Source organism: Nipponia nippon, unplaced genomic scaffold (genome assembly GCF_047370975.1).
Source record: "Nipponia nippon isolate SJK-2023a ecotype South Korea unplaced genomic scaffold, ASM4737097v1 scaffold_23, whole genome shotgun sequence".
In the NCBI taxonomy this organism is placed as follows: domain Eukaryota; kingdom Metazoa; phylum Chordata; class Aves; order Pelecaniformes; family Threskiornithidae; genus Nipponia; species Nipponia nippon.
This window is the reverse complement of record NW_028262340.1, coordinates 482,976-510,021: the sequence shown is the minus strand read 5'-3', so window position 1 is coordinate 510,021 and position 27,046 is coordinate 482,976. Positions and strand designations below refer to the sequence as shown.

General features: G+C 44.9%; 1 protein-coding gene across 12 annotated transcripts in view; it reads right to left on the bottom strand.

Moving 5' to 3' along the window:
* The window catches only part of EYA3 (EYA transcriptional coactivator and phosphatase 3), a 65,320-nt gene that overhangs the window by 20,737 nt on the left and 17,537 nt on the right, over positions 1-27,046 (bottom strand). For 2 of the 12 annotated variants that reach the window (XR_015705504.1, XM_087761038.1), the window contains exons 1-5: positions 13,067-13,251; positions 12,094-12,173; positions 9,378-9,444; positions 8,411-8,553; positions 2,281-2,418 (exon numbers count right to left, since the gene is read on the bottom strand). Coding sequence is in view for 11 of the 12 variants with exons in the window: in XM_087761038.1 (XP_087617164.1) it covers positions 2,281-2,418; positions 8,411-8,553; positions 9,378-9,444; positions 12,094-12,173; positions 13,067-13,203 (565 nt within the window). In the remaining variant the exon portion in view is untranslated. The other 10 variants (XM_087761043.1, XM_087761042.1, XM_087761040.1 and 7 more) reach the window with 10 other exon arrangements.

Genomic DNA, 27,046 nt, shown 5'->3' with positions numbered 1-27,046 from the left:
CGTTTTCAAAGATGTTTCAACCTGCTTCACGTGCTGGGAAGGGAAATTGCAATTAATGCATTTTATGTTTCACTTGGCTGCTTTGCTCTCACAGGGAAGGAAGAGGTGAGGCAAGAAGCAGCCATTCCTTCCAAGCGCCTCTGCAACATACCACCATGGCCATAGCTCGGGTGAGTACAAACCCCAAAATTCTCAGTCACTAAGTGCATCTGACCATTTACCAGGGTTCAAATACCACATTACTTCAGTCCAGCATCTGCAGACTAAACCGTATCCAAGCACTGAAATACACCTCCGGTGGGACAGCTGCATCGTACAACTGTGTAGCACCCTACTACTTTGATGGGAGAGAAAAGATAAGATTTTCAAGAGATTACTTAGAAAACAACTTTGTCCATCCTTCCACCTCCTGCTCCACCCCCTCCCTTGCACCAGCCCAGGTTCTGAGCTGACCCCTCAGCAGGCTGCTTGCTAATTTGACGAAAAGGAAACGTAGCAAAACCAAAAAAGAGTTTCCTGCCAGTTTGCAAAAAGTTTTTCAGAAAAGTGATAGCATTTACACAATTCAGGTGACTTTTCCACACTTCAACGAGCAGCCTGAAGGGAAACTCTCCTCAAATCATACATTCTCACAGCAGCGCGGATCAAGTGTTTTAAAATCCTTCTGTGGAGCAAGGCCTGACGGCGGCTCTGTCACCGCAGCAGTCCCCAGGGATTCACCTGCCCGCCGTGGTACACCACTGGCAAACCTGCCAGGGGTCACGTTAAACAGAACCATTTCTGACCCTTGGCAATTAAAGCTGGTGCTATAAAACTTTATAATTCGTTCTGCCAGGGAGTACCTGGAGGAGAACTATGTTTGAAGGAAGGTAGTATTTCCAGTGTTGCATTGCTCATGTTATGAACATGAAAAGTAAATTAAGGATAAACATTACGCTGGGCCATTTACTGTCACAATGACGCAAGCTGAGCAAGTACCATGACATACCACGTGGCCTTCCTATCAGTGAAAGATATGCTAAAACCCACTTACTGCTAATTTTAAGAGTTATTCCTCTTTACTTGGCACTCATTAGACCACATCTGGATACGGCATTCAGTTTGGGGCCTCAAGCCCAAGAAAAACGTTGATAAAATTCAGCAGGTCTGGCAAAGAGCCACCAAAACATTCAGGGAGCTGGAGCATTGGCCTGTGAGGGGCAGCTGGAGGGAGTGGGCCTGTCCGGCCTGGAGAAGAGATGGCTTTGGGGGACCTGACAGCAGCCCCCTGGTACCCGCACGGAGGTTATCAAGAAGACAGAGTCAGGCTCTTTTTGCAGGTGCACAGCAGGAGAAGGAGAGAAACGGTCACAATGTGAAAGAGGGGATGCTCTGAGCTGCCAAAAGAAAAAAGTTTCACCATGATGACAGTGAAGCCCTGGAATTGGCGAAATCTCCATCCTCAGAGGTTTTTGAGACCCAACCGACCTAGTTCTGAATTCAGTGTCAGCTCTTCTTTGAGCAGGAGGCTGAACTAAAGGTCTCCTGAAGTCCCTGAACTATCCTATGAAAATATCACACAAGAAATAGATTAAGACTTCCTGAAATGCTTTTTAAAAATCACAGAGAAAGAGATAAATTTTCACAATTCATCACCAAAACATAAACGGCAAAAATCCTGCCTAGCAAAAAAGTATCAATTTGCACATATTTGCCATAAACAACAATATTACATTATTCAGCTAACTGGCACATTTACTCCTAAAGATTGCTTTGGAAGCTGGTGAAACTCAGCACTTGGCTTCTTAGATGTGGCACTTCCAGCAGCTGGAATATTTGTAGGCTAGTTCTATGCTGAGAAATTCACTTTCTAGCAGATCTACCAAGCTGGGAGGGGAGTGTAATACATAAGAGCCATCCACCTCCAGAAGTAATTAAAAAAAAAATAGTCCAATGTCAGGCAGCGTATTTCCTGACATCAAGCTAAAGACCACCAACAAGGAGCTTGAGCTGCAAGAGCATTCCCAGTAAAGGCATGCAAGAACACGACATTTAGTCTCCTCTCCCCTTCCCATTTGCTCTTCACCCTGTGAAGTCCATCAGCATGGCACCAACAAGCCAGCCTGGTGCATACAGAGCTAGGTAGCAAACACAAAACCAAACACATACACACACACAAAGAGAAAGACAAAGCATAAAGAAGCATGCACAAACCAAGAACAAACGTGCAAGCCTCTCTATTTGTGGTATCTGGACTCGATTAGGTGGAGAGAGATGCAGATAAAAACCATGCCAAGTTACCTTCAATGGAATAAGAATAATGTGCTGGGCTGGGCTGGCTTGTGGTTAACCCTGTAGTGCAGGTAAGAACACTGTGCTGACTTGTAGATGGAGTCTGAATTAAACCACTTTCAGGTTTCATACCTGGCCACAGTGCACCTGAATCAGATAAATTGGACCAGTTACAAACAAATATGCTGGGACCAAACAGCATGCTGCTACCTCAGATTAAGATTTTTGCTTGTCACAAAAGCAAGTAACAAATCACACACAGAAAATGTTTAATTTCTGCAATAGTAAGTGCTGACTGTCAGGCTGTGCATGGATTAGAGCTGCTGACAAAACTGGCTGAAAAAGAGAAAATTAAAAGCACCAACAAGACCAATTTCCAAAGCTTTCAACTAAAAATCTGGTAGTGTCACAGTAAGATTTGCTGCCACCTTGGTATAAAGGAACTGCTCATCCCTGGGATGTTTGGGCTGAGTTGCACAGCACTGCAAATGACCTCAGCTATTACACAGCGAGGCTGAAGCTGGGATATATTAAGGTCAAGGTCAATGCTTCCACTGCTTCACTGGGCTTTGGGCTGAATATTTTAAACCAAGCCACAAGTCAGTTATTTTCATAGCCTGACAACAGCGAATATGGAGCTCAAAAAAAAGGGAAAAAAAAATCTAAATGCTTCTTCTGGATTTCCTGCCATTCTGGAAGGCATTTGTAACACCACTGGGCAAAGCACAGAGACAGCAAAGTGACCGTAATTCATCCGTACAAGGCACGGATAAGCAACGTGGTTTCAGCTCAGGTGCCACGTTAAGGTCTAGTCTACTGCACCAACGGTGGTGAAAACAGCATCCAACTGAAGTAGCTCAGCTCAGGCCTGGTTCTTCAGGGCTCTTCAGGCTTTTCTTTAAGTGTTTCCAGACCTACAGCCAAAGTCAAAGGCATTTCTCCCTGGCCCTGGTTAGAAAGCAGGAATTCGTTGAAAGGATCTACTTGAAAACAAGCAGGAGTGTGCAAAGCAGAGGGACGAAGGATGTTGGGAACTAGACACAAAGTTCAGGGCCAGCAGAAAGACCACCCTCCTTCTTAAACCCCCCCAAAACAGTACCAAGGCTGCGAAAGTCACCTGCAGCCTTTCACCCGCTCCGGCAGGACGAGCCGCGGGTTACGAGCTCCAAGTCTCTTACCCAGAAGGCACGGGAGACTCTACAGAGCTGGGCGAGAGCAGCAACTCCAAGAGCTCTCTCCATGCTGCAGCTTTGTCAGAATGAAATTCTGCAACTGCTCTTTGATTTATTTACGTACCTGATCTCAAACTGTCACCTGTGAGTCAAATTAAATCATTCACCTATCTGTACAGCCAGACCAGGGTTTTGATTCTTCGACTGTCAAGTTGCATCTTCGTTAGTGTTTCAAACCTCGAGAACCATGATAATTAGCAAGCAAAAGGGAAAGACTGATTTAAGAAAGATCGTAGACATATTGCAGAAACTCCAGAATAAAATGTATGGGAAACCGGTCCTCCAAGGAGAGTGGGAGTAGCTGGTTTTGTTTAGGCTGGAAAGGGAGTGCCACAGTCTTCAAATAGGTGAGTAGTTTTGAGAGGGGAGAGTAGCCAACAGTTCCTTACGGTGCAAGACAGATGGACAAGGAACAGACAGCAACACAACCAGACGGTCACAGGACACACTGAAGGGCCTAATGACCGCGACACTGAAACACAAACCAACTCTGAATGCTGCAGGATAATTCTCACGTGAGGAGTGTAACACCACGTCAGACACGTGTCAGAGGTGTTCGCAGGGCTGGCTGGATGCGAGTGCAGGAGCTGACTCAGCTCGTGTGTTAAGGCGTCTTTCAGCTCCTGCTTTCCGTGACCGTCTCTTTACAATCTCCCAGCAGAGACATGTTCTACGTTCCATACAGCAAGGCATGCTCTTGGCCTGGTGGCACGCGTCTTTCCCTCTCGTTCTGCAAGGCAGCGTTTATAAGCTAGCACAGCCTTGAGGATGGCAGAGAGAAAGCTGGGCGAGGGGGAAGGAGACCCCTCCACATCCAACGGCAGCACCGCAGCTGGGGCAGAGGAATGTCACAGGACACATCTACGATGAGGGTGGTGAAACACTGACAGGGGTTGCCCAGAGAGGTGGGAGATGCCCCATCCTTTGAAACATTCAAGGCCAGGCTGGATGGGGCTCTGAGCAACCTGGTCTGGTTGTAGATGTCCCTGCCACTTGCAGGGGGGATGGACTGGATGGGCTTGAAAGGTCCCTTCCATCCCAAAGCATTCGGTGATTCTATGATACGTACATGGAAAGGCTCCGCATGGGGTAGTCCATTACTTGTAGGTTTTTCTTGAGTTAATGTAAACCATCACATCCGCAGTGTTTTTAACACCAACTTACAGCCACACATATGCAGCTTGTATGTCACTACTCTTATTTTAATGCTGCTTTAATAAAATCTCTCCAGACCACAAGTATGTCCCACGCAGAACAAGGCACTAAACACCACCAAAAAAAGTATTACAGCACAAGGAGAGGTGACAAGCTGGCGAGAGCACAGGTCATCTCTTCTCTGAAAGAAGCATCCTGACCTGAGTGATCTCAACCCTATGCTTGTGTTTGTCAGCTTGCTTGAATTTCATACTTAAAATACATCTGTTTTGTTCCAGTTATAATCCACGATGCCTTCTTTCTGGCATAGAAACAAATACACAGTAGAAAGGCATGCAAACCTCTGGAACAGGCTCTTTGATGCTGGTGAAACATCTGACCAAGCTGGCCAAGTCCTCACCCGCTCAATGGAGATTTTGTGAGCAGAAACAATTTGTAGAATTTCCCCTGCACTGCGCGCGTTCGGTCCTCTACCCTCCACCTGCCCATCACACCACGCCAGGTCAGTATGATTGAGCAGGTACCACTCCAGTATGATTTCCATTACTGGAAATATGACTTCTAACATCTTCCTAACACTTAAATTCAGACTAAAAATTCAGGTATTTAATAATAGCCCTCAAAATCCATACCAAGACATTTCAGTAACTGATCACGTTTCAGATGTTTAACAGACAGAAGTTCCTACGAAGTCAACAGAAAATGCTGATCTCTCGCCTAGGTCTTCAGAAGAATTTCTACAGTTACGTTCAGAGTGTAACACTGAAGCAGCTAAGTACCCCCAAATTCCAGAGCCTTTGGATTAAAAAAAACGCAAACAAAACCTTTTAAAAAAAAAACAAACCACGACACAGTAAAATACCCAAGAACGTACAAAGCAGCCTCGATGCACCGTTCACAACAAACTATCAATAAACACGAAATAAATGAAGTAAAGAAAACCACCAGCCACTGTTCAGATATAGCAAAAACCAGTGCAACAAGGTACTGAAACCAAAGTGCAGGCACCCAGTGAAGAGAAGTACGTTCCAGCAACCATAACATGGGGTCGGGCATGGTTTGTAGGTAACAGACTGTCGTGAGAACACCCAACGCTACAACCAGACAAAAAGACAAGGAGCAGAGCATTTAGAAAGACAGCAGACAAACTGTACTGGCAACTGAAGACTTGGGTATGGACACAGCATCAGACTTCTCCGCACTGGTTCAGCTTTCCAGGGAAAAGCTCTCCTGAAGGAACGAAGGGAGCTCAGAAAACACAACAGGCAGAGACCTTTGGCTCCCCAGGACACGTAACACAGAGTCAACGAGGTCCTCACCCACTAGAAATCCAGAGACCACCATCACGCCAGGTGGTGAGGAGGGTTGGTTGTTTTTAAACATTTCTGAAATGGCAGCCAGACTTGAACCTTACTGGCAGGGGCTGAGCTAGAAACGCAGAAGCAGCAAATACCAACAGCCACCCAAATGACCCCATTCTCCTGAAGAGCCTTGAGTTGCTAATAAAACAGCCCTGAGCTGCTAATAAAACAGCCCAACACTTACACCCTGCAAAGGTCGGTCTCTTCTCCTAAGTCACTGAGTTCAAGACTATTGATTTGTGTGCTTTGCTCACTGGCAGCCACCCATCCCTGCTTTCAGGTTGCTTGAATGAGTTTGAGGACTTGGCAGAGCTCAGGTACTACTGATGGACTTGGGGAAGTCGAGGAGCAGCTGGGGGAGCTGGGGGTGCTCAGCCTGGAGAAGAGGAGGACGAGGGGAGCCCTCATCGCTCTCTGCAACTGCCTGAAAGGAGGCTGGAGCCGGGGGGGGGTCGGTCTCTTCTCCCCAGGAACAAGCGATGGGATGAGAGGGAACGGCCTCAAGCTGCACCAGGGCAGGTTTAGGTTGGATATTAGGAAAAACTTCTTCACCGAAAGGGCTGTCAGGCCCTGGCCCGGGCTGCCCAGGGCAGGGGCTGAGTCCCCATCCCTGGAGGGATTTAAAAGCCAGGGAGATGTGGTGCTTAGGGCCATGGTTTAGTGGTGGACTTGGCAGTGCTGGGTTAACGGTTGGACTCGATGATCTTAAGGGTCTTTTCCAACCTTAATGATTCTGTGATTCTGTAAGTTGCCACTTTATGGTATTCAAGTGGTCAGTCAGAACAATGTACCTCAGCATTAACACAGGGCAACTGAGATCTGGGAGACACTGTTTGAGCAAACCCTTGCATCCCACTTACTACAAAACCACCCTTTTCTTCCTAAGGATCCCTCAGCCACAAGAAAACTCATTTTCATGAATCCCAGGTGAATATATATGAAAAAAATACAAAGAAAGGTATGTAGATTTGTTTTACATATTGACCTTTCTCATAAAGATAACAATTTGTGCCATATTACCTTAAACAGAATTAGTAATGTAAGTTATGTCTACTAAAACTGAGCCTAGTTGTATCACCTTTTCTATATCATCTTTCAAAAATACCACGACAAATCAATTGTTTTGTAATTTATATAAAAGTCCTTGCTCTCTCAGCAGCTAACAAAAGACATTATTATATTTATTCAAAGACATGTAGTTCTTCAGCTAAGGAAGAATTCATCCTTTTACATTTCAAGATACTAAGATTTTAGCACTACAGATAAATCTCCAAGAGGCTCTCTGCATTTAGCTACGCAGGACGACCACAAGCCCCCGAGACAGGCGCCGCGCAGCTCGCGGCCTGCCTCCCCGCGTTACCCGCGCGGAAGGGGGATGCTCTCCCCTCTCAGAGCTTGGGGCCAAGGGGCAAAACAGCCTCCGCCACCATGCACTTTTGAGAGCTGGCAACAATACACAGTGTTCACATACGAAACCAAGAAGGCCAATATCAAAAATGAAAAGAGAAGTTCAAATGTTAATTTTTCATAAGCAGTCATAAAATTTCATACATACGGGGCCCATGCCATGGTGTCGCGTGGTTTTTTCCCCAGTGCCTGACACTTTAATATACAGAGTACAAGGGAAGACCGGGCAGCTCCTTTCACTAGCTAACCCACCCAGAAGTCAGATGTTTCTGTCTGCACTGCTCATCCTCAACTCCCTTTATATATCATGGAGAAAGATGGCCGTTATCTTCTAAACCAGCCCAGCGCCCCAGAGGTGCATCTCTCCCTCCATGCGCTGCAAAGGAAGCACAGGGTGCACAGCTCAAACCCCGTCATCGAGCTTTGACTGCTCCGTTACGACAGGACTCGTAGCCTTCAATCATTTGCAAAACCTGGAATGGCTAAGGGAGGGCTCAAGTATTAGAGCAACTTAAGCAAACTTATTTGCCTAATTACTTGGAGACGTTTTAGCATGCAATCTACATTTGGTGAAAGATGAAATAACAAAGAAGTCTTAATCCTGGCCAGCAAAAAGGAAAGAAAAATACCTTCAGCAGAGATGCTGAGTATGGGGTCTTGTGTGATATCACGGAGAAGGAAACTGCACAAACACAGCTATGCCACAACTGGAGAAAATTATCATCTCAAACTAGGACCCATCTGGCAAGCTTCATGGGGAGACATCCCAATTCACGGCCAGGAAAACAGCTTTGTAAGAAGTAGTATTTTATCACATGAAGTCCCACCAGTACTGTAGATACCGATCTACAATTTAAGTTAGGCACGTGCTCTCCTACAAACTCTTCTCTCCAACACACCTGGTTAAGCTTAACATTGGCTTTTTAATGCGACGTAAGACAATATTTGCAGGCACTGAGAAGTCTTTGAAAAGTTACTTCTTACCGAAAGGAGGTAGTCCGTAGGTTTGGGTGGTCTGGGGGTAGATGGTGTAGGGCTGAGACTGCTGTAGTGCTTGGTACTGAGTCTGACCAGGGTAAGGGCTCATTGTTTCCGATACAGGTACAGAAAGGATATGTGCATATGGTCTTATTAAAAAGAAAGAACAAAAGTAAAAAAGAACTATTTACATGAAGTAAAAAAGAACTATTTACATGATGCATCTTTCAGCCTCCAAACCAGAAGACACATTAAAAAATTGCTTTAGGAAGATGAAACAATACACACTGACACGTGCTCTCAGTGTAATACCCGCTTGTGTTTCCCCAGAGGACGGGCTCTCGGTTTTGTATACGCTGCCTGTTTCTTGCAGTGACACCAGGGGAACCTCTCTCCTCCACGACGCCAGAGCACCAGTGCTTATTCCAGGGCTGGGATGGCAGGGTGAGGGGGAAGAACAAACTCCCCGTTCCAACAGGCACTAGCAATTAGTTTCACTTATCATGCCTCACAACACCAAGTCTTAAAGCTCATACAATGTAGTGGTACGTGTCTAAACTACTGGAATGCACAAAGAGACTACACAAAAGCAAGCAGGGGGGATTAAAGCCCGCTATGCTGCAATGGGAAGAACTATTAAGATCCCCAAATGGGCTAAATGACCAGAAAATCCTGTATTCCCCTTATATTCATTTATGTCCAGTTTGTTTATTCCTCATATATTATGGGCATTATTCAACAAGACTATTGTGTTGTTAATTCCTTGAAGTGGCTCATTTATCCTTCTGATCATAAGACAACAGCCACTGAAGCCAAAGGGTGACTTCTATCAGCTTCAGTGTCCGCAGCAATGAGTACCTGTTGCCAGAAGCTATGGAAGTGTGATTTACAGTATTACAGAAATGCATAAAGATGCAAAAAGATAACTTCAGAAAGAAGTAACAGTTACAGAAACAACAATTGTTTGACTTACTTTGCAGAATACATTTGTGAGGTATAATCATTTGATGACCTTGGGATATAATCAGTGCATGTCATAACTGGAAAAAAAAATAGTTTGTATAATTACACAGGTGATTTCAAAACCCAGCGAATACTGACAATTAAATATCAGCATGCACAGTACATTTTAACCAAGACATAGGATTTACAAAGGTTTTTTAGTGCCTTGAGTATCTGTTTCAAAGCAAATTCTCAAAACATGCACTGTTAAAACAGCACAAAAATGTTTTTCTTGCCAGTTCGCAGCAGGTAGATGATTCAGTCAAGACTATTTCTCCCTTCGTAACAGTGCTCTTTCTCTTTACCAGCTGGTACCATCATCTTTTGCAATTCTCATGATAAAACTTTCATTTCAGCCCTGCCCAGAACCTTGCATATGCCAAAGGGTCTTCATCTGTGCCAAGCTTAACATTTCTTTTCTGTGTCCCGGAGCAGAGACGAAAGCAGATGCTTGTTTTGCCAAGCTTTCCTCTTCCCCTTCCCTTTTCTACATACTCTGCCCAGAGCACGGCTCCAGCAATCTGTCTTTCCTTTAAAAAGGAGCGGCTCCCAACTCAACAGACTTCATCCCACACAGCAAGTGACAGCAGGCAGAGCTGCAGCGCACAAGGCTCAGGGTCCAAATTCAGATGACCTCTAAAGAAATTTGGCAGTTACATTTAACGGCATGTTTCCATTTTTCCGCTTGAATAAATCCACAGCAATTGCACTCTAAAACCGGTAAGAAAGGGTCACTTGAGCTGCAAATCCAAGGAGGAAATGTTCAAAATCTTCTCACTTAGCACTGGCTATGGCTCTAGTATACCCCGTACGTGACAGTTCTTAACCACAGCATTCCGGGTTGGGGTGGAGAAGGGGGCTTGAGTTGGTATGTCTTAGCCCAAGAGCCATTAAAAAACCCCCCTGGATTCAGATAAGCTGACTCAGCTGTCCATCAAACTAGGAAAGCAAGGAGGTGCAGGCCCCGGCACAGAATCCGGCACTGTACGGCCCCTCTGGCACATGCCACCCCCGTGGTGCAGTGTGCCACAGTCATCTCCAAGCTAGACGACTTTTGTGACTGCAAATCTGCACAGTGCGTGGGTTTACCAGTTCGGATCTACAAGCACCGTACCCAGATTCTTAGCAAACATCGTTGTGCTGCTGTGGATCCAGCTTATTCATCTGAAGACAGTTTGGAAGCAGGCAAAGCACCCAGGTTCCTGCCCTGCCTAGGAGGGGATCCAGGCTAACAGCGTACCTCTTGGATGGGTCCGGGGGCCTGGATCCTCCATCGCTAACACAAGAGACTGCGCTTTCCTCTCCCTTCTGGAGCGAGACTCAGCTAACAGCCTTTACAACGAAATACGGTCATGGATGGCAGCATACTTTGCCTTGGGATTTACTCCAGATGCCAGTCATGTGCTCCAACAAGTCGGGCTTTCCCTATCCGGAACATTATTGCTCTTGTGTCATCATGGAGTTAACTCTTTTATCATTACATCCACTAAGGGGAGCAAGTTAGTTTTTTCACAGGCAACCCTAACTGTAACATTTGCATCCTGCTACCTAAATAACCTCCTCTTAATGTAATCCGAGCATAAGTGGCTGAGAAATACAAACCATCGGCCACATGCGCTGAACCTTCTGAATGCTCCGTGAATCACCCCCCTCTGCTCCTCAGCGTTTGCCTTTACTCGTGGTGTGAAGCCCAGGTAGCCCAAGGACGCAACACGAAACGCAAACTGGGAACTTTGGGACCCAGAGGCTTTCATTCAACACTTGTCAGATACTCTCACACCCCTCATGCAAAAATGTCTTGGTTTTGAGGTTTTTTTAAAAGAATGTCAATATTCATCTGAATAGTAATGTAGTGATGGTATTTCTAGAATTCTTATTTTTAGAATAGTGTATAAAGAATTAGGTAATGGTGTAAAAAAGAAAAAAACCCCACAATATTCCTGCATGCAACTTCTGGAATTTGTAAATGACTTATCCAGTTAGGCAGCAGATTTTGCAGGCTAAAACTTCTGGTAACTCCTGCAACTGCAACATCACAGCACATTGATTAAAATAGTAAAGATGCAATCGGTTAGCTATGGAAAGTTAGGTGTTACGTATTTTCAATCACGTTGAGCTGATTTACACTTCTAAATAAGCAAAGTCAAAGGTATTCTACACAGGAATCCTACTTTCCTAATAACTTCTTTTTCCAGAAGAAAGGATACGTTCCACCTCTCACTTACTCTGCAATCTTTTTATTTTCTGCCTCAGTTTCCCCTCCATTTATTTCATAAGGAATTTCTGCAGACATTCACTACAGTTCAGAGTCTAAGATTAAGTGTACGGCATATTATTACAAAAGCCCCAACCAGCTATGTAGAGATAGCGATTTATAAAAACAACACCTTTTACAACAGGCGTTATTATTGATCAGCTCAACCCCTTCCCTCAAGAACAGCCATGTACAAGGCGGCTAAGACATAGTAGCACCCAGCAGCAAGTTGGGGGGCAGTGACACAAAACTATTTGTCAGAAAGCGAGATTTGCTTACCATCAGGCGTTAACACTTTGTAAGCAGCACAGCAAACTGAGGACAGGCTAAGGACTACAAGGAGGAGACAAAGCTTGCACTTGATCAAGCAAGTAATGAGACCAGCGGAAGAAAAGAGGAAAGACGGCGGGAGCAGAACTCCCGAGATACTTACTCTCACTGGACATGGGAAGGTTTGAGCCAAGGCTTGAAGATTCAGGCTTCTGATCGCTGACTTCTGCGTTGCTCACATGACTGCCAGGACAAAGAAAGGCTAATCGTTAGCATTATGAACTCTTAAATGAACATCCTTGGGCATCATAACCCTTGGGTTCAACCGTCCTAACCGAGGCAAACTGACTCTCAACAGAAACTAGCCCTGCGCTCTTTGACATTTCACGCAGAGATCCCAAGAGAGAGATGTGCAGCTCTAATTAGACATTAAACTGTCATCACCTCCGGCACATGAACTCACCAACTGGTCTCTCCAGATAAGGCTGCAGCTTCACTGACAGCTCAGCAGACCTAGCAGCTTGGCGCTGCCGCCTGCAGCAGAAAGTACAAACTTCTTTCCTGCCGCCCGGGCACGGCCTCCTGCTCCCTGCTCCGGCACCCATCAGGCTGCCCCTGAGAGTTTAATTTGCTCATCCAGCACAAAAACCGTGCAGTTATTTTTGCTGGGATACTGAACAGACTCAGCTCATGGAGGCATCCAGCAAGCACCGTGCTTGGTGCACACCTGAGCTACAAGCAGAACTCCTCCTCTCAGCAGCAAGGAACAGTTATATTGGCTCCTTCACCTTGTAAAACTGCAGCCTGAGAATACTGGAATAACACACAGATGCCCCAAAACTTCATGAAAAGCTGTGTTGCCAAACTAGCAATAATAAAACTTATAAATAATTGAGGACATGGTATAGTGGCGGACTTGGCAGTGATAGGTTAACGGTTGGACTCGATGATCTTAAGGGTCTTTTCCAACCTTAATGATTCTGTGATTCTATGAAAACTAAAGCCAACAAGAAAATCATAAAAGGGAAAAGCAGTTTCATTAAGAAATTATCTGTACTTCCTACTCTACATATGAACAAGCAAACGTTGACATGTAACTGAAACGGTGCGTGACAAATCCAAAACAATCTAGTAACCTGTGGACATTTCTTAAGCACGGAAATGACACCCAGTTCAAGGATGCTTCAACACTGGTCTTCAGGCACAAACCCAGCAGCGAGGCAACCTCCTGCGGACACGGGAGCCCATGGCAGCAGGGCCACAGCGGTGGCATTTACTTGGCTCCTGCAGGCTGGGGGAAGGAGAAGCCGAGGAGCGTGCGATACCAACCAGCAGTGCCCTGGTAGCTCCATCCACCCCTGGACTGCTCCTTCTGGCTGGGACAGAGCTCCTTGCTCCAGGATGGGTTGGAGATAATCCCCTGGGGCAGGAGGTGCAGCTTTCCTGGGACAGGGTGAGGGGGGAGCTGGCTAGCGAGTGCCGTGGGTTCAGCCACAAGGCAAGTGAGTTTCCTTCCTTTGGCTGGTGAGAGGGAGTGAAGCTTCACCAAAATGCATCATCTGGCTTTTTCCCCCTGAAAACCTTTGTAACCAAAATCCTTGGAAATCTTTCTCAATACTAGTAGCTGAACAGACTTCCATAATAAAGCATGAATTTTGCAAGACAATCGCATATGCAGACTCGGAGTATTTGGCTACTATTCTTCTTGGTGGGAAAAAATGCTGTGGTTCTGTGGCACAGATAGGCAATCTGCGGCTGTTAAATGGCACGCAGTTTGCAAGCAGGTTGAGAGCTGCTCGGTGTGATCACTTCTGTGGAAAATGGAACAGATAAAATAACGTTTCTGACCATACTATACCAGCCCATGTTTCTGCTCTCCTCACCGCTGCTCCTGAACACACGCACCTGTGGCTCTCGGGACACATCCAATCCAAGCGCTCTTACTCTCCATCATTTACAACTTTTCAATTCTCACCCACTCAGAGAAAAATTCTCACTTGCACCGTGGCTGCCTTGCACCACTGAGCGCGTCCCGCAGACCAGCCCAAAAGCGTTAAGACTCTTAGGGAGGCCTAATGTTCCCAAGAGAGACGACCCCCGCTGGGTACAGCTCTTCCTTCCACGATCCAGCTGAGAGAGATACAGCCAGAGTATTGACATCGGCTGAAAATCATGTTGCTGAGGAGAAACAGGCCTAATAAATTATTTTAAGCTATTCCATCGGTCAAACTTAAAAATCATATATAGTTTTACCAAAATAGAGCCAGAATATTTAAACAGAATGTTTAAGCAGGTTAGAGATGCAATTTTATCCCTCCCCCCGTTCTATTTTTGAACACTAGAGAAGGATGTTTACACTCAAATCTTGAGGCTACTGGTGCCTGCAGGAAAGCTGTGACCGCACCGACGCAGGGTGACAGGCTGAAGGAGAATCGACACCGTTCACTCCGGCGTGCCCAGACCTGCCCGTGCCGCCTCGGCTCTTCTGCAGCCAGCGGAGAGAAAAAGTCCTCCTAGGACACGGTCCATCTCACCTCGCACCGCCCGGAAAGGCAGCTTGCAGCGATTAGCTCAAACTTCTATCTTTTAGACATATAATGAATTTTGCGCGCTGGCTGCTCACTGTTCCCTGTTAAAGGATTCCGTTTGATTTTTAAAAAAATAGATATTAACGTCCCCATTCAGGGCTTCAACAGATCACGTCCGCTCCTGCATGAACGGCACACACAGTGTTTCCTCCTCACTCACACGGGGATGTCAGAGCCTCCAAAAAGAACTCTTTCTTCCCAGTATTTGCCACTACTCACAGGAACAGAATAAACCCTAATATAGCTATTCTCGCTATATGTAATAATAGCAATTAATTCCTAAATACGACATACATCAGAAGGCATCTACTGAGCCTATAAAAATACAATACAACAGCTTTACACCGAAGAGGCTATCAGTTTGAGAGGCTTTAATTTCTCAAACCAGTTATCCACACAGTTTTGCTGAAAATCATAGCGCAGATATTATTAAAATATTGAGTCTCGCCAGAATAAATGCCTGTTATGTGCAGTACATGACAGTCGCATCAGATTCTGTGAAAAACAGGATGCTTGATGGTGCAATTAAGACTCTTTGTAGCCCCTTTTATAACAGCTTAAGACCAAAGGGCCAGATAATTTTTTTTTTTAATTGGAAACTTAATCTCAAAATTATAACAAATACAAAAGTGTCTTTTATTTGCCCTATCTCTGTGAAAAATAAAGCGATACGCAAGCTTCTAAAAAGGAAGCGTATCATGATAAAACAACATTAATAACTGTTCCACACTAAAATCAAATTCAAAATCACGTACCTCAAGCTTTGTTCTCTGGATTCCTGCATCTTGGCTTTTTTCATCTGTAAAGACAAAAACGTTCAGAGACAAAAACTAACGAGAGCCGTCCTTGGCAGAACCTCTGCACCCAGACCTCCGTTAGCAGATCACCACGACAGTTTGCATTACTGTTTAAATACAGAAAGTCTTGCATTGAACTCCAGAGCTAACCAGCGCAACCATGCGTTCATCGTCTCAAAATAAGCTTCCTCCTAATTAGAAAACAAGTTCTGAAGCTGAATGTGTTAGCAAAGTTGCCATGTTATTTAAGTATGTAACAGATGATGGGATATACAGCTACAAACACCTGATAAGGACAATTTTATGGAAATTGAATAAAACAGCCGGGAATTTTAAGAAAATCTTATTCTGCATAGATTCAGCACAACTGCCATAAACTTGGGTCCTTCACTCTTTTCCCCCTATATTTAAATATTGTGTAAAGATAGCAACTTGAATTTTTTTTTCTGTAACACATTAGGAGTTCAGATTTTCATTTCTGAGTAAAAACAACACAGCATTTATTCTGTTTTTGTAGGCGGCCAACTGGATCCAGCTCCTGTACGGGGCATTACACAACAGAGAGCGCTGGCTCGAACACAAATTCGGATTTCTGCATGCAGGCTACACACGCTACTTTGAAATCCTCGGCAGGATGACAGGGTTAGTTTCTGTAGCCTGTAGTCTTTGGAGCAAGATGTTACTGGGATATACTGGCTTTTCTTTCCCCCACCTTCTCCCTCTAGCAGGAAATTTTACAGCCTTCCATGGTTCTGGAACATGTTTAGATGCCAAACTCGCTGCTTCGGTGCCCCGCTACGCTCCGGGTTCATCCCTGTCCCCGCAGGGTGCGCAGCAGCCAGCACCGTTCAGCCGCGTCTTCCGTGACCGGGGTCTGGGCGGGAACGTGCTGGGTGCCGGGCTGCAGGGCGCGCAGCCCCCCGGCCCGGGGACAGCACCCACAGACTGCTGCCACGCAGGAAAGCTGCCAGCATAAGTGCCTCACCGTGTTATCCAAGCTTCTCTCCCTCAGGCGAGTATAAATAAAATGCCAGGAAAACGCAATTTGAGCGTGAGAGGTGCTCAAAAATGTGCTCAAAACTTTTTTTAAAAAATAAATTAATAAAGCACAGCGTAATTTCTGTTGGGTAGGGGGAGATGGGAGGCAGCGGTACAAAAAAGGATAAAGGCTCAAGGCAGCAAGGGGAAAGGAGTAAGCAAACAGCAAGGATGGAAAGGAGAAAGCTGAAAGGACACCCTTCTCTCTCTGATGAAGTTACCAGTACTTTAGAGCTCAGCCTGCTCTCATCTCTGCACTAGTCTTGCCAGCAGCTATTCCCTCCAGCATTTCACAGCAGAACACTACAAACTTCATTAGCACTCATCACCCACACAAAAAAGGCAAAGGCAATGATGAAAGGCTATGGCAGCACAACGGCTTAGATATCGCACAGCCTCGGATCTTCTGACATCATCGCTTTAACCTGAGCGAAGAGCTGGCAACACTGGCACCGACACTAACTCCTGCCGTGGCTCCTCAGCCCCACAGCTTCACCGGCTTCTCCAGAGCCCTCCTCCTGCCTGGCCAGGAACACACGCTACTCCTGGTCCCCACTGCCACGAGGTCCAGGGCCTAAGGGAGCTGCATCAGCCTTCCCCACCTAAAGCCGACGTTAACTCCAACACGAAGGGAAAGCAGCCTAGTGTTCCCCCAGCTCCCTCGGGCACCGAGTTATCAGAGCAAGGCTGCTGCCCATCCACGGTGCCCCGCAGCTCCTTTCCGCATCCTCCTGTCCTGCTGCAGGTGCTCCAGCTCCTCCCTGGGACCCCGCCACCCGCTCCCGAGCGGGGACCTCAGCCACCAACACTGCAGCAGGTAGCTCAGGGTGCCAAACTGCCCACAGGGTTCTTCAGGAAAGGAGAAAGAAAAAAAATGAATCACTTCAGAACAAGCAGCAGCAAACTGCTTCAGACCAAAATTATATTGAGGATAAAAAATTAAAATTAACTTAGAGTTGGCAGCTTGAATTTTAGATTTCACAGCAGGAACGCTGTTGTTTCCAGTCAGGTACTCGATAAGATCTGGCTTCTTCAATTCAGTAGGCTTTTTTTTAATATGGGAGGAGAAATCAGCTCACTTACCAAATAAAGCCCAAACCCAAACCAAACCACCAACCCTGCCCCCCCCCCCCCCAAAAGAAGCGAGGTTTAGCAAGAACACATCAGTTTTATTGATGTTTTCATCACAACCGCAATGGAGCAGCTGTTCCTAAACCACCTCTCGATAGCCGGGGCTTGAGCTCCCAGCCCTGCTGCTCTGCCGACTTTGGTCCCTGCACTGGGACCTGGATCTTGATGAGTATCTACACCGCAAGGCCATCAGGCCTTGTCCTCCTCTGTCGGGAGACCTTCCCCCTCTGCCAGAAACGTGCCCTTGGTGTTGTGCAGAGAACAATATTTTAAATTTTTCCTTTAAGTCAATAGTTAATTTCATTTAAAAAATGAATAAATATCTGGAGAGGGTTTCATACTCTCTTTAAATGGCTCTGGAAAATGGGACAGACAGTGCAAGTATGCAGCATAAGTCAAGCAAAACAGCAATTTTGAATTTCAGTCTGTCATGTCCCTGCCTCCAGTGGCTGGCCTTGGCCAGTCCCCATCTCTGCAGGTTTTTAAAAGAAATTCTCACTAACGTCTTAATGCCAAGCAATAACATTCACAAAATCTGGAAACTTCAGTGGGATGCAAACCCCACGTCCTGGTTTTGGCTGGGACAGAGTTAATTTTCTTCCTACTAGCTGGTATAGTGCTGTGTTTTGGATTTGGTAGAGAATAATGTTGATAACACCCGGATGTTTTAGTTGTTGCTAAGTAGTGCTTACACCAGTCACGGACTTTTCAGCTTCCCGTGCTCTGCCCGGTGCACAAGAAGCTGGGAGGGGGCACAGCCAGGGGGGCTGACCCAGACTGGCCAGAGGGCTGTTCCATCCCATATGGCGTCATGGCCAGTATAGAAACTGGGGGAGCTGGCTGGGGGCAGCGATCGCTGCTCGGGGATGGGCTGGGCATCGGTCGGCGGGTGGTGAGCAATTGCATTGTGCATCACTTATTTTGTATATCCTTTTATTGTCGCCGTCGTTGTTATTATTTTCCTTTCCTTTTCTGTCCTATTAAACTGTCTTTATTCAACCCCATGGATTTTACTTCCCCCCCTGATTCTCTCCCCCATCCCACTGCGGGCGGAGAGCGAGCGAGGGGCTGTGGTGTTCAGCTGCCTGCCCGGTTACCCAACCCGACCCATTCTCTACCCATCACTGATCACTGCAATTCACACTACAAATTTAAGTGGGAGGGCACAGTTTTAAACAGAGTCTTTAAAACATATTTCATGCAGGAACAGCCTCTAGTAACAACGACTTAAGGATGATGTTCGGGGCGCAAGTAGAGTGCTGACATGATGTGCCGTACTCCCAGCTGAGCCCCGCACGATCCCGCTCCAAGCCCAAGCCCTGCACGGGGCGCTGATTCAGCCCCTCCTGCGTAAGCCTTAGGAAAGGCTGCTGAAACCTCTTCAAACGCCTCCCTTCAACACACGCTCCCCTCCAAAAACCTCTGCTGAGGTGGTTTTTTTGTCCCCTCTCAAGCGACAGAATCAGAGTTTGAAGACTTTCTGTGCAGGAGACGTGAATCCACTCTTTTTAAAAATAAGAAAAAAAGAAAAAGAAAAAGAAAGAAAAGAAATGAAAGCAAAGAAAAAGATGCGGTCCACCTCCGCGATTCAAGTTTCAGCTTTAGCAGCTTCAGACATTCTCTCACTGACCTGTTCTGCTGCACTACAATGAACAACGTGTCTCGTAAGGAACATCTTTGCTCCCACCTCCATCTTCTTATTTCACTATCAGTTTGGGGCTTATGTTGATATTAAAAAAAAAAAGGGAGGGGGGGAGGCGAGTGACACATTCTAGCTGATCCCTGCTCCCAAATCATAAATTTCTACAACTGAAAATCCAATTTATTCTTGGCATTGGAAAACTCTGTTTCTGCCCCAGATCTACCAGCGTTGGAGTTCAGTTGTATTTACAGAGTCAGAATCAAAGCAGAAACAAAGTTTTCCTCCTGACGTCAAGGTAACAGTTTCTCCATGACTGAGTCCAACCCTTGGACCAATATTCACAGACTAATTCCCACGCGTGAGCAGAAGCCGGGAACCCCCACTCACAGCTAGCCAACAAGCAAGGCGATGACTTGGAGCACACGCAATGCCGTTGGGAACGGAGGCCTGCACACAAGTCAGGAACACAAAATGGAATTAAAATCGGTAAAGGATTTGCAATAAAGAAAAATCTTCAGCCCAAAGACATGGCCATCGTTTTTCCCTACGCTTTTGGCAGCCTTGGGTCTTTCTGGAGCCCTTTCCAACACCGTGCTCTCCCTACCGCTGCCTCTGGCTTCCCACTGCTGTCTGATAGGAGAAGTCGTTCCAAATGGAGAGCAACCCAGCGGATGTCTGCAATGACCATAACACAAATTCACCATCCCTTATAAAAAAATGAGATTTCTGTCATTTTCTGGCATTAAGAATTAAATAAAGTATTATAAAAATCAACTACATGCAGCCACAATGCATTCAACAAGTGAGAGATTATTATACAGGATTGCTTCTAAAAACTAATCCAGATTAACAATTTATTATAAATTAATAACTTTTTTGTCATGAGAAGGTCAGGAGGTCACTTTCCATCATTTACCCCCAAACCTCCCTTTGCTCTCTTATTTCCCATCTCTGTTTCTGGTTTTTAGCACCGTGGTGTGCACAGAAACTTTTCCATTCTAATTCAGACTTGAAAAGGGAAGAAACATTCAAAAACCAGGGACAAAAGCCGTGCCTGGTTAACACGCCAGCCGGCAGCATGTGGGGTAAGTGTGAAGTCTAACATTCATTTAGAAAAGACACACTGTACATTTGGACCAATTATTACCGTCCATCCACGGCAACACAAGCAAATGACCCAATTTCTTCTTCTTTTTTTTTTTTTTGAAGTAAAATACATTGAACTCAAAGCCTGACGACTTCTCTACAGGCTCCTTTCTGCATTCAGTTATCAACAGTTTGCCATAAACATTATTTTTTGAAGAAGCTAATCTTTTTCCCACGATTGAGAAAAGAAAAATCATTTGGGAAAGAAAACAATTGCGTACAATATCAACATTGGGCTACTAGGCTGACAGGATTTTGCAAAGCTGACTTCAGTTTTCTTTTTTTTTTATTAGGAAAATTCACTTGTTTCAGGAATGGTCTCACTACAAAAACCCAAAAAGATTGTTCTTTTCATTTCTTCCTGCAAGAATGTGCCACTATACTCAAAAACCCCCCTCGCTTACTAGTTGTGATCAATATAGTCTCACATTCTGTCTCAGAATGACTGACTGGCGTAAGATACTTAACAGAAATTACCAAGAAAAGCTTCAGCTGAAAATTACAGCAGAATCTGCTTAGAGAAGATGCTTTCATGTACTGAAAATGAGCTGTACCCTGTCTCTCATGCCCTGAAGAATAACATTTTTAAAAGACAGTTTTCATTATATAAGGATGTAATTACAGGTATTTCCTTTTTTAATACACACATTTAATTCATTTTTAAATCCTACGAATGCCTGGAGTTCAAATTATATGTTTTTGCTGATTAGTTTCACATTTTGTGCATATTGACTCAGGCACACAATCTGCACGTTGTGTCGAGCAATATTTTGAACACTTGTAAATGTACATTTCCATTACATTCAACTCTGTTCCTAAGTCATAAAATTGCAGAAATGACATTAAAATGTATTTTCTAACTAGTTTTCCTGGTTTCAGCTGGGATAGAGTAAGTTTTCTTCTTAGTAGCTGGTAGAGCGCTGTGTTTTGGATTTAGGATGAGAATGATGTTGATAACACACTGATGTTTTGGTTCTTGCTGAGTAGAGTTTACACCAGTCAAGGACTTTTCAGCTTCTCGTGCTCTGCCCGGTGCACAAGGAGCTGGGAGGGGGCACAGCCAGGGGGGCTGACCCAGACTGGCCCAAGGGCTATTCCATACCCTATGGCGTCATGGCCACTATAGAAACTGGGGGAAGAAGAAGGAAGGGGGGGACGTTCGGAGTGATGGCGTTTGCCTTCCCAAGTCACCGTTACGCGTGATGGAGCCCTGCTTTCCTGGGGATGGCTGAGCACCTGCCTGCCCATGGGAAGCAGGGAATGAATTCCTTGCTTTGCTTTGCTTGTGCGCGTGGCTTTTGCTTTACCCATTAAACTGTCTTTATCTCAGCCCGTGAGTTTTCTCACTTTTACTCTTCCGATTCTCTCCCCCATCCCACCGGGGGGGAGTGAGCGAGCGGCTGGGTGGGGCTTAGTTGCTGGCTGGGGTTAAACCACGACACTAGTTAACTGAAGAACATAAAATTCTCACATTAAAAAAAGCATCAAAATCTTTTCAATGAGAACATTACCAATGTGCCCTCAGCAATACTCTATTTTTGTGTGCATTTGAAAAGTCTCCAAAATTAAAATAAGCGTCACTCTCAAGGTAACTTGGCAATTTCTTGTTGAGTTTGCATCAGGTTTAATTTGGGAATATAACATTAATACAAACTTTTTTGGCTTAATTTCTATGCTATTATGTTTTGGATACACAAATTTAACTTCATAGCAGACTGTATGAATAATTGCTCTACCCAAAACTTCTGTGACGTGATATTATCAGTTACTGATAACACAGGCAGCATTGCAAATACATAAGATGTCTGGGCAGCAATTTTTAACTTAAGACATGCTTCCCTACTCGAACAAATTAAGAATAATAAAAAAAAATGCTTTCCACCTGAGGAGATGATGGATCACAGGACCTTTTCAAGATCTCAAGCACAAGAAGAATTAAAGACTATACACACTGTAATAACCAGCGTGCTGATTCTGTCATTAAAATAAGTGAACTGTAATTTCTCTAGAACAGACTTGAAATAGTCTGGTTTTCTGAGCATAACAAGTAATTATTTTACATAGAAACATTACAGAGTTTAAGCACACATAACTATTCCTTTTATTACTATTGCCTGTATGATTATGGTAAATTAAATGTACAACACATTTCACTAACAGCAAAATGATTTTTCACCTCTAGATAAATATATGAAGTATAAGCCTTATTTTCCATTATTAATTAAAATAACTGTATACCGAATTTGTGAGATCACCAATTTCTTTTCTATGTTCATTTTTAGCCTTTTTAAATGTACTTACTGGTTGTTCGGGTAAGTCTTGTGGCTCTTCCATGGGTATTACTATTTTAATGCTTAAATGATTCAAATCGTGTGTTCCTCGGCAGTCTTCAAAGCCTGTCAAAAAAAGGTGTTCGTAGCTTTATGTACTTTTTGAGGGGCTTATCATTTAGGCTATCAGAGAACACTCATTGTTACATATTCCACCCACAAGCTTTCTAAACTCGTGTTGCCATCTCCCAATTAAAAGACGAAATTCATATATGGAAAGATTTCATAAACAAGGGATTTAGCTTTAAGCTTCAAGATACAGACTTTTTACGCATGTGGCACATTTCTACATCATTTACTCGTACCATACTGACCACAGGAGCTAAGGTACCAATCAGACATGTGCATCGTGATTTTAAAGACACTTTAAATGATCAAGTCTGGTCTACTAGGTCAGTAAACAACATGATTCAATCTAACCTGTTTTAATTTAGAACATTTATATAACAAACAAAAAATCAGGACAAGACTGTACACCTAAATGTATTTACACACAGTACTCTTTATTGCCAAATTCACAAAGCAAGTTTATTATTTCATTTGCACCTTTCAAAAAGAGAAGTTTGATGAAAATTTACAAAATAATTTTTATTTTGGAAGCTAAGTAACCCAGTAGCATTTAGCATAAAGATCTTGTATACTATACCAAAGAGCTGCTATCCCCCAGGGTTTTAAAACCACGAAAAGGAAATTTTACAGATTACTTTCACAACCTGATTAATTTTTGCAATTTGCTGGGCAAAAGATAAAGGCGCGCGTCCTCCCCGGCTTCCCCCTCTGCCCGACCAGTGCTGACGAACAGCATGACCTATGCATTCGATTGCTCCTCTTTCACCCTCTCGTCTCAGAGCCAGTTTATTAAAAACAAACCCTAACCTCTTCAGACAACCTCCATCTCAACTGCACCAAAAGCAAGTGGGTGCCTGCTCTCCCATCCCAGCAGAGCTCTCTCTTCCATACGCCCCCGTGTGCATTACTGCACACAGAGCAGAACCTAAGTGGATTACAGAAATTAGAAAAAATGCTGAAAAACATGTAGTGGTTTGGAAGAAATTAAATACAGCGACTTTCTGTGCTGAGGTACAACCTGGCATTGTATGTGCCAGGGTAAAAGTTCATTGAGGGTCTGAGTACTTTCCAAGGCTGCCTCCCCTCACCAAAGCTACTTACCTTTATTGCCGCAACTGTTAATCAACTGAATTTACAGTAAGTCTCTTCAATAACTCAGGTTCTTTTGAAATTACCCTATTAACACCACACACAAGAAAGCACACGATACAAAGTACTACCGTCACCATTCCGGTTTTTCCTCCATCAATTTAAATCAGTTTCATTTTAAATATAAAAGCTTATTTCCTTTTTATTTTTTGTAGGAACAACAGAGAAAAATCAAGACTTAAGAGAAACTGTGGCATTCAAAGATTATGAATAGGAGCGTAGAATACAATGGCCAACAGCAAGAATACTTGAAATCTACACCGACAGGTCCCGTCCTGTCCCTTGTCCTTCATTTGTGTTATCTGACACTGTTTCCCTGCGTAATTTTTTAGAAAAATCCCAAACCAAACTCTGCAGCCTGGGAAAAGATTTCACATCACACCGATCCACACAGCACTAACTTCCCATTCCATGCTTCGTTTAAAAGCCATGAGCAGTTCTTTAATTTTGTTTTTGAGAAGGATCTAAATAATTAGAAAGACAAAAAGATTCCCGGAGCCACGTCAGAATACGTTAGCTACGCTTGTGAACAAAACTCCCTTCCCAAATGAGCAGGGCATCTTGTAGCACCTGGAAGCAAATGAATGAACCAAAGCAGATGAGCAGTAAGCACTTGACTAGATGGCAAGTGAAAACTTGACCTCTGGCGGCATCACGCTTTCTTCTAGAGAATATTCCATCCCTCCAGAAACAGCAGCTTGGGCAGAAGACATCTCGCAGAGACCTAGTGCTCGTAGCTGTTGTTACACAGAACAAGGAGCAGCACGCATTTCTGGGGGAAAGGGATGTACTTGACCGGTACCCCTGACCAGCTGGGAGTGACGGGGTCTCTCTCCGGCAAAGGCCTCCTACACCACAAATGGTTCAAGCTGCTGCCGAAGGAAGAGCTCCCGCCCCTCCTTACCTCCAGCAACCCACTCTTGCTCACTTGCCACCCCTTCTTTGGGGCCACCAAAGCGCTTGTGTGGCTGGACAGCAGTCTGGATCTGGGATCTGACCTTCTTCTAAGGAAAAAGAAAGAAAAAAGAAAAAAAAAAAGAAAAGAGGCACCCCCGCACAACCTGTCTGCCAAGCTGCTTTAAGTGGGATCAGCTCTGGTCTCGCGTGGCCCCGTGCTGGGGGGAGCCAGCAGGATGGGGAATGGGCAGAGCATGCAAGCGGGGCAGCAGGATGCCGCTTTTCAGTGCCAGCCATAGTAAATGAAACCATAATGTTACCATCTTATTTATGTTTCGCTTTGGCAAAACAGAGGACATAAAGTCACAGTGATATACATACGGCTCCTCAGCCTTTCAACCTGTATCACCCACCCCACCACCGAGTTCTCCTGTAGAGCAGCGACACGACCTCTCACGGCCGGGCACGGAAAGCACTTGGACCACGAGCAAGGCCAGAGCCTCTCCCTGCCATTACCTCTGCAAGCGCGGAGCCGGGGAGGGGAGCTGCCTGCCGCTCTCCTCCCGCAGGGAGAGGCTGAGCGAAGCTGCTGACAGCTTCAGCGCCGAAGCCCCGGGGAGGAGGATCCGGGGAGCAGCTGCTCCAGCCGCACTCGTTTCCCTAACAGCACCCGCCACCATGGCTAATCCCCCACTGCCCATCAGCTGGCTCCAGCCCTCAGGCAGGCGTATGGCCCAGGGCAGCAGACCCTGCCCTCCGGGTGCCCCGAGCCCTCCGGCCAGCCCCGAGCCCTCCGGGTGCTGTAAGCCGCCTCCTCGCCCAGGAGGAGAGGCACGCACCCATGCACCGCCCAGGGCTTGGGTTTCCAAAAAACAAACCCAGCGCCTTGCACCTGCTCAGCGTGAGCCACCTCCGTGTATTCTCTTACTCAGCAAGCAGCTTGCCATGAACAAAGTTGATTTTTAAAAACTGAAGATAAACGCTACTGATTTTTTTTGTGGCATCTCAAATGTCAAAATCAGATTTTTAACTTATATAAAATTCAAGGCAACTGTACTTCAGATAAGGTTATCGCACAGTTTCTATTACAGAACATTTTAAAACCACGAGTGACCGCAACAGAAGAGATATCAAAGTGGATCTTCGATATCTTCAGTTCCATAGAGAGTTCAAATTGCTACAGGTGCACCCGTGACGGGGGTGCCAACGCAGCCGCCAGGCAGCGCTGCACCGAACAGCGACCGCCGGCGGTCCCGCTCCCCGTCCCACGCAAAGCCGCAGCTTCCCCAAGGTGACTGAAGCTTGCTAACCTCGGAAGAGAAGAAACTGGTGATTAACAGCTTTGGGGACAGCTTAGGTTTGGTCACTTTTTCCATCTATGTGTCTATTTATATTTGTGTGTGTGAGGGAGGTCTGAAAAGCAGATTTCTGGTGGTGAGAATACTTCTGTGGGCCACTGGGCCTGTGAATGAGCAAACCCGTACAAAACGTAACTGAGTGTGCAACAAGCCATCAAATGAGTTGCAGCAATGAGAGAAACGTTCAGAAAAATGAGTCAAGTGTTACGCTTCTGAAACCCAGCAAAATACCACGCTTTTTTCCCTTTATGGGGTGGTTTTAATTATTTATCTGATGAAAATGATTTTGTAATATCTGAATTAAACAACATTTTTTATTTAATCTAGACTTATTTTGAATAGCCATCCCGGTTTAATTCCAACTTGCACAGAACACCAACAATGTCAAATATCAAGGATAGGTGTTTTGCAGGTCATTTTATTTTGCTTGCTCAATTTGTGGAGATGCATTATCTAAACTTCAAAACCGAAGGCGTCAAAGCAGAGGAACGGACTGCAGAACCAGACAGATCAGTTGCCTGCCTTCTGTTCTGCACAACATCACTATGCCAGTAATTCCCAATTAAAAGCCCTGGCAAGCTATGTACAGTTTCTTGCACTAAATCCTGTTTTAAAAATCCTAAAAGGCAAAGAATAGCTTGGTTAGACTCTCTCGAACTAGATACTCTGGGTATAATTTCTGGAAGCTACCCACTATTAGCATCGGGCTAGATTGCTATTTACTTCCATTCTGTTCTTTTCAAGCCCATCTGCCTTGGCTTTGAATATAAAATTTTGGCTGAGGAACAGTTCTTCTCTCAAGCTGTGAATAATTAAAGTCAAGGATACTGTGATAAAACCAACAAGCAGTAATTATACCGATTATAAAAAAAGATGTTTGAATATGGTTTTATATTACTTTAAAATAGCCACTATTTCCCTAAGAACAAAGCTTTTGTTAGGGTAATGAAATTATATCTATTAAACAGAAG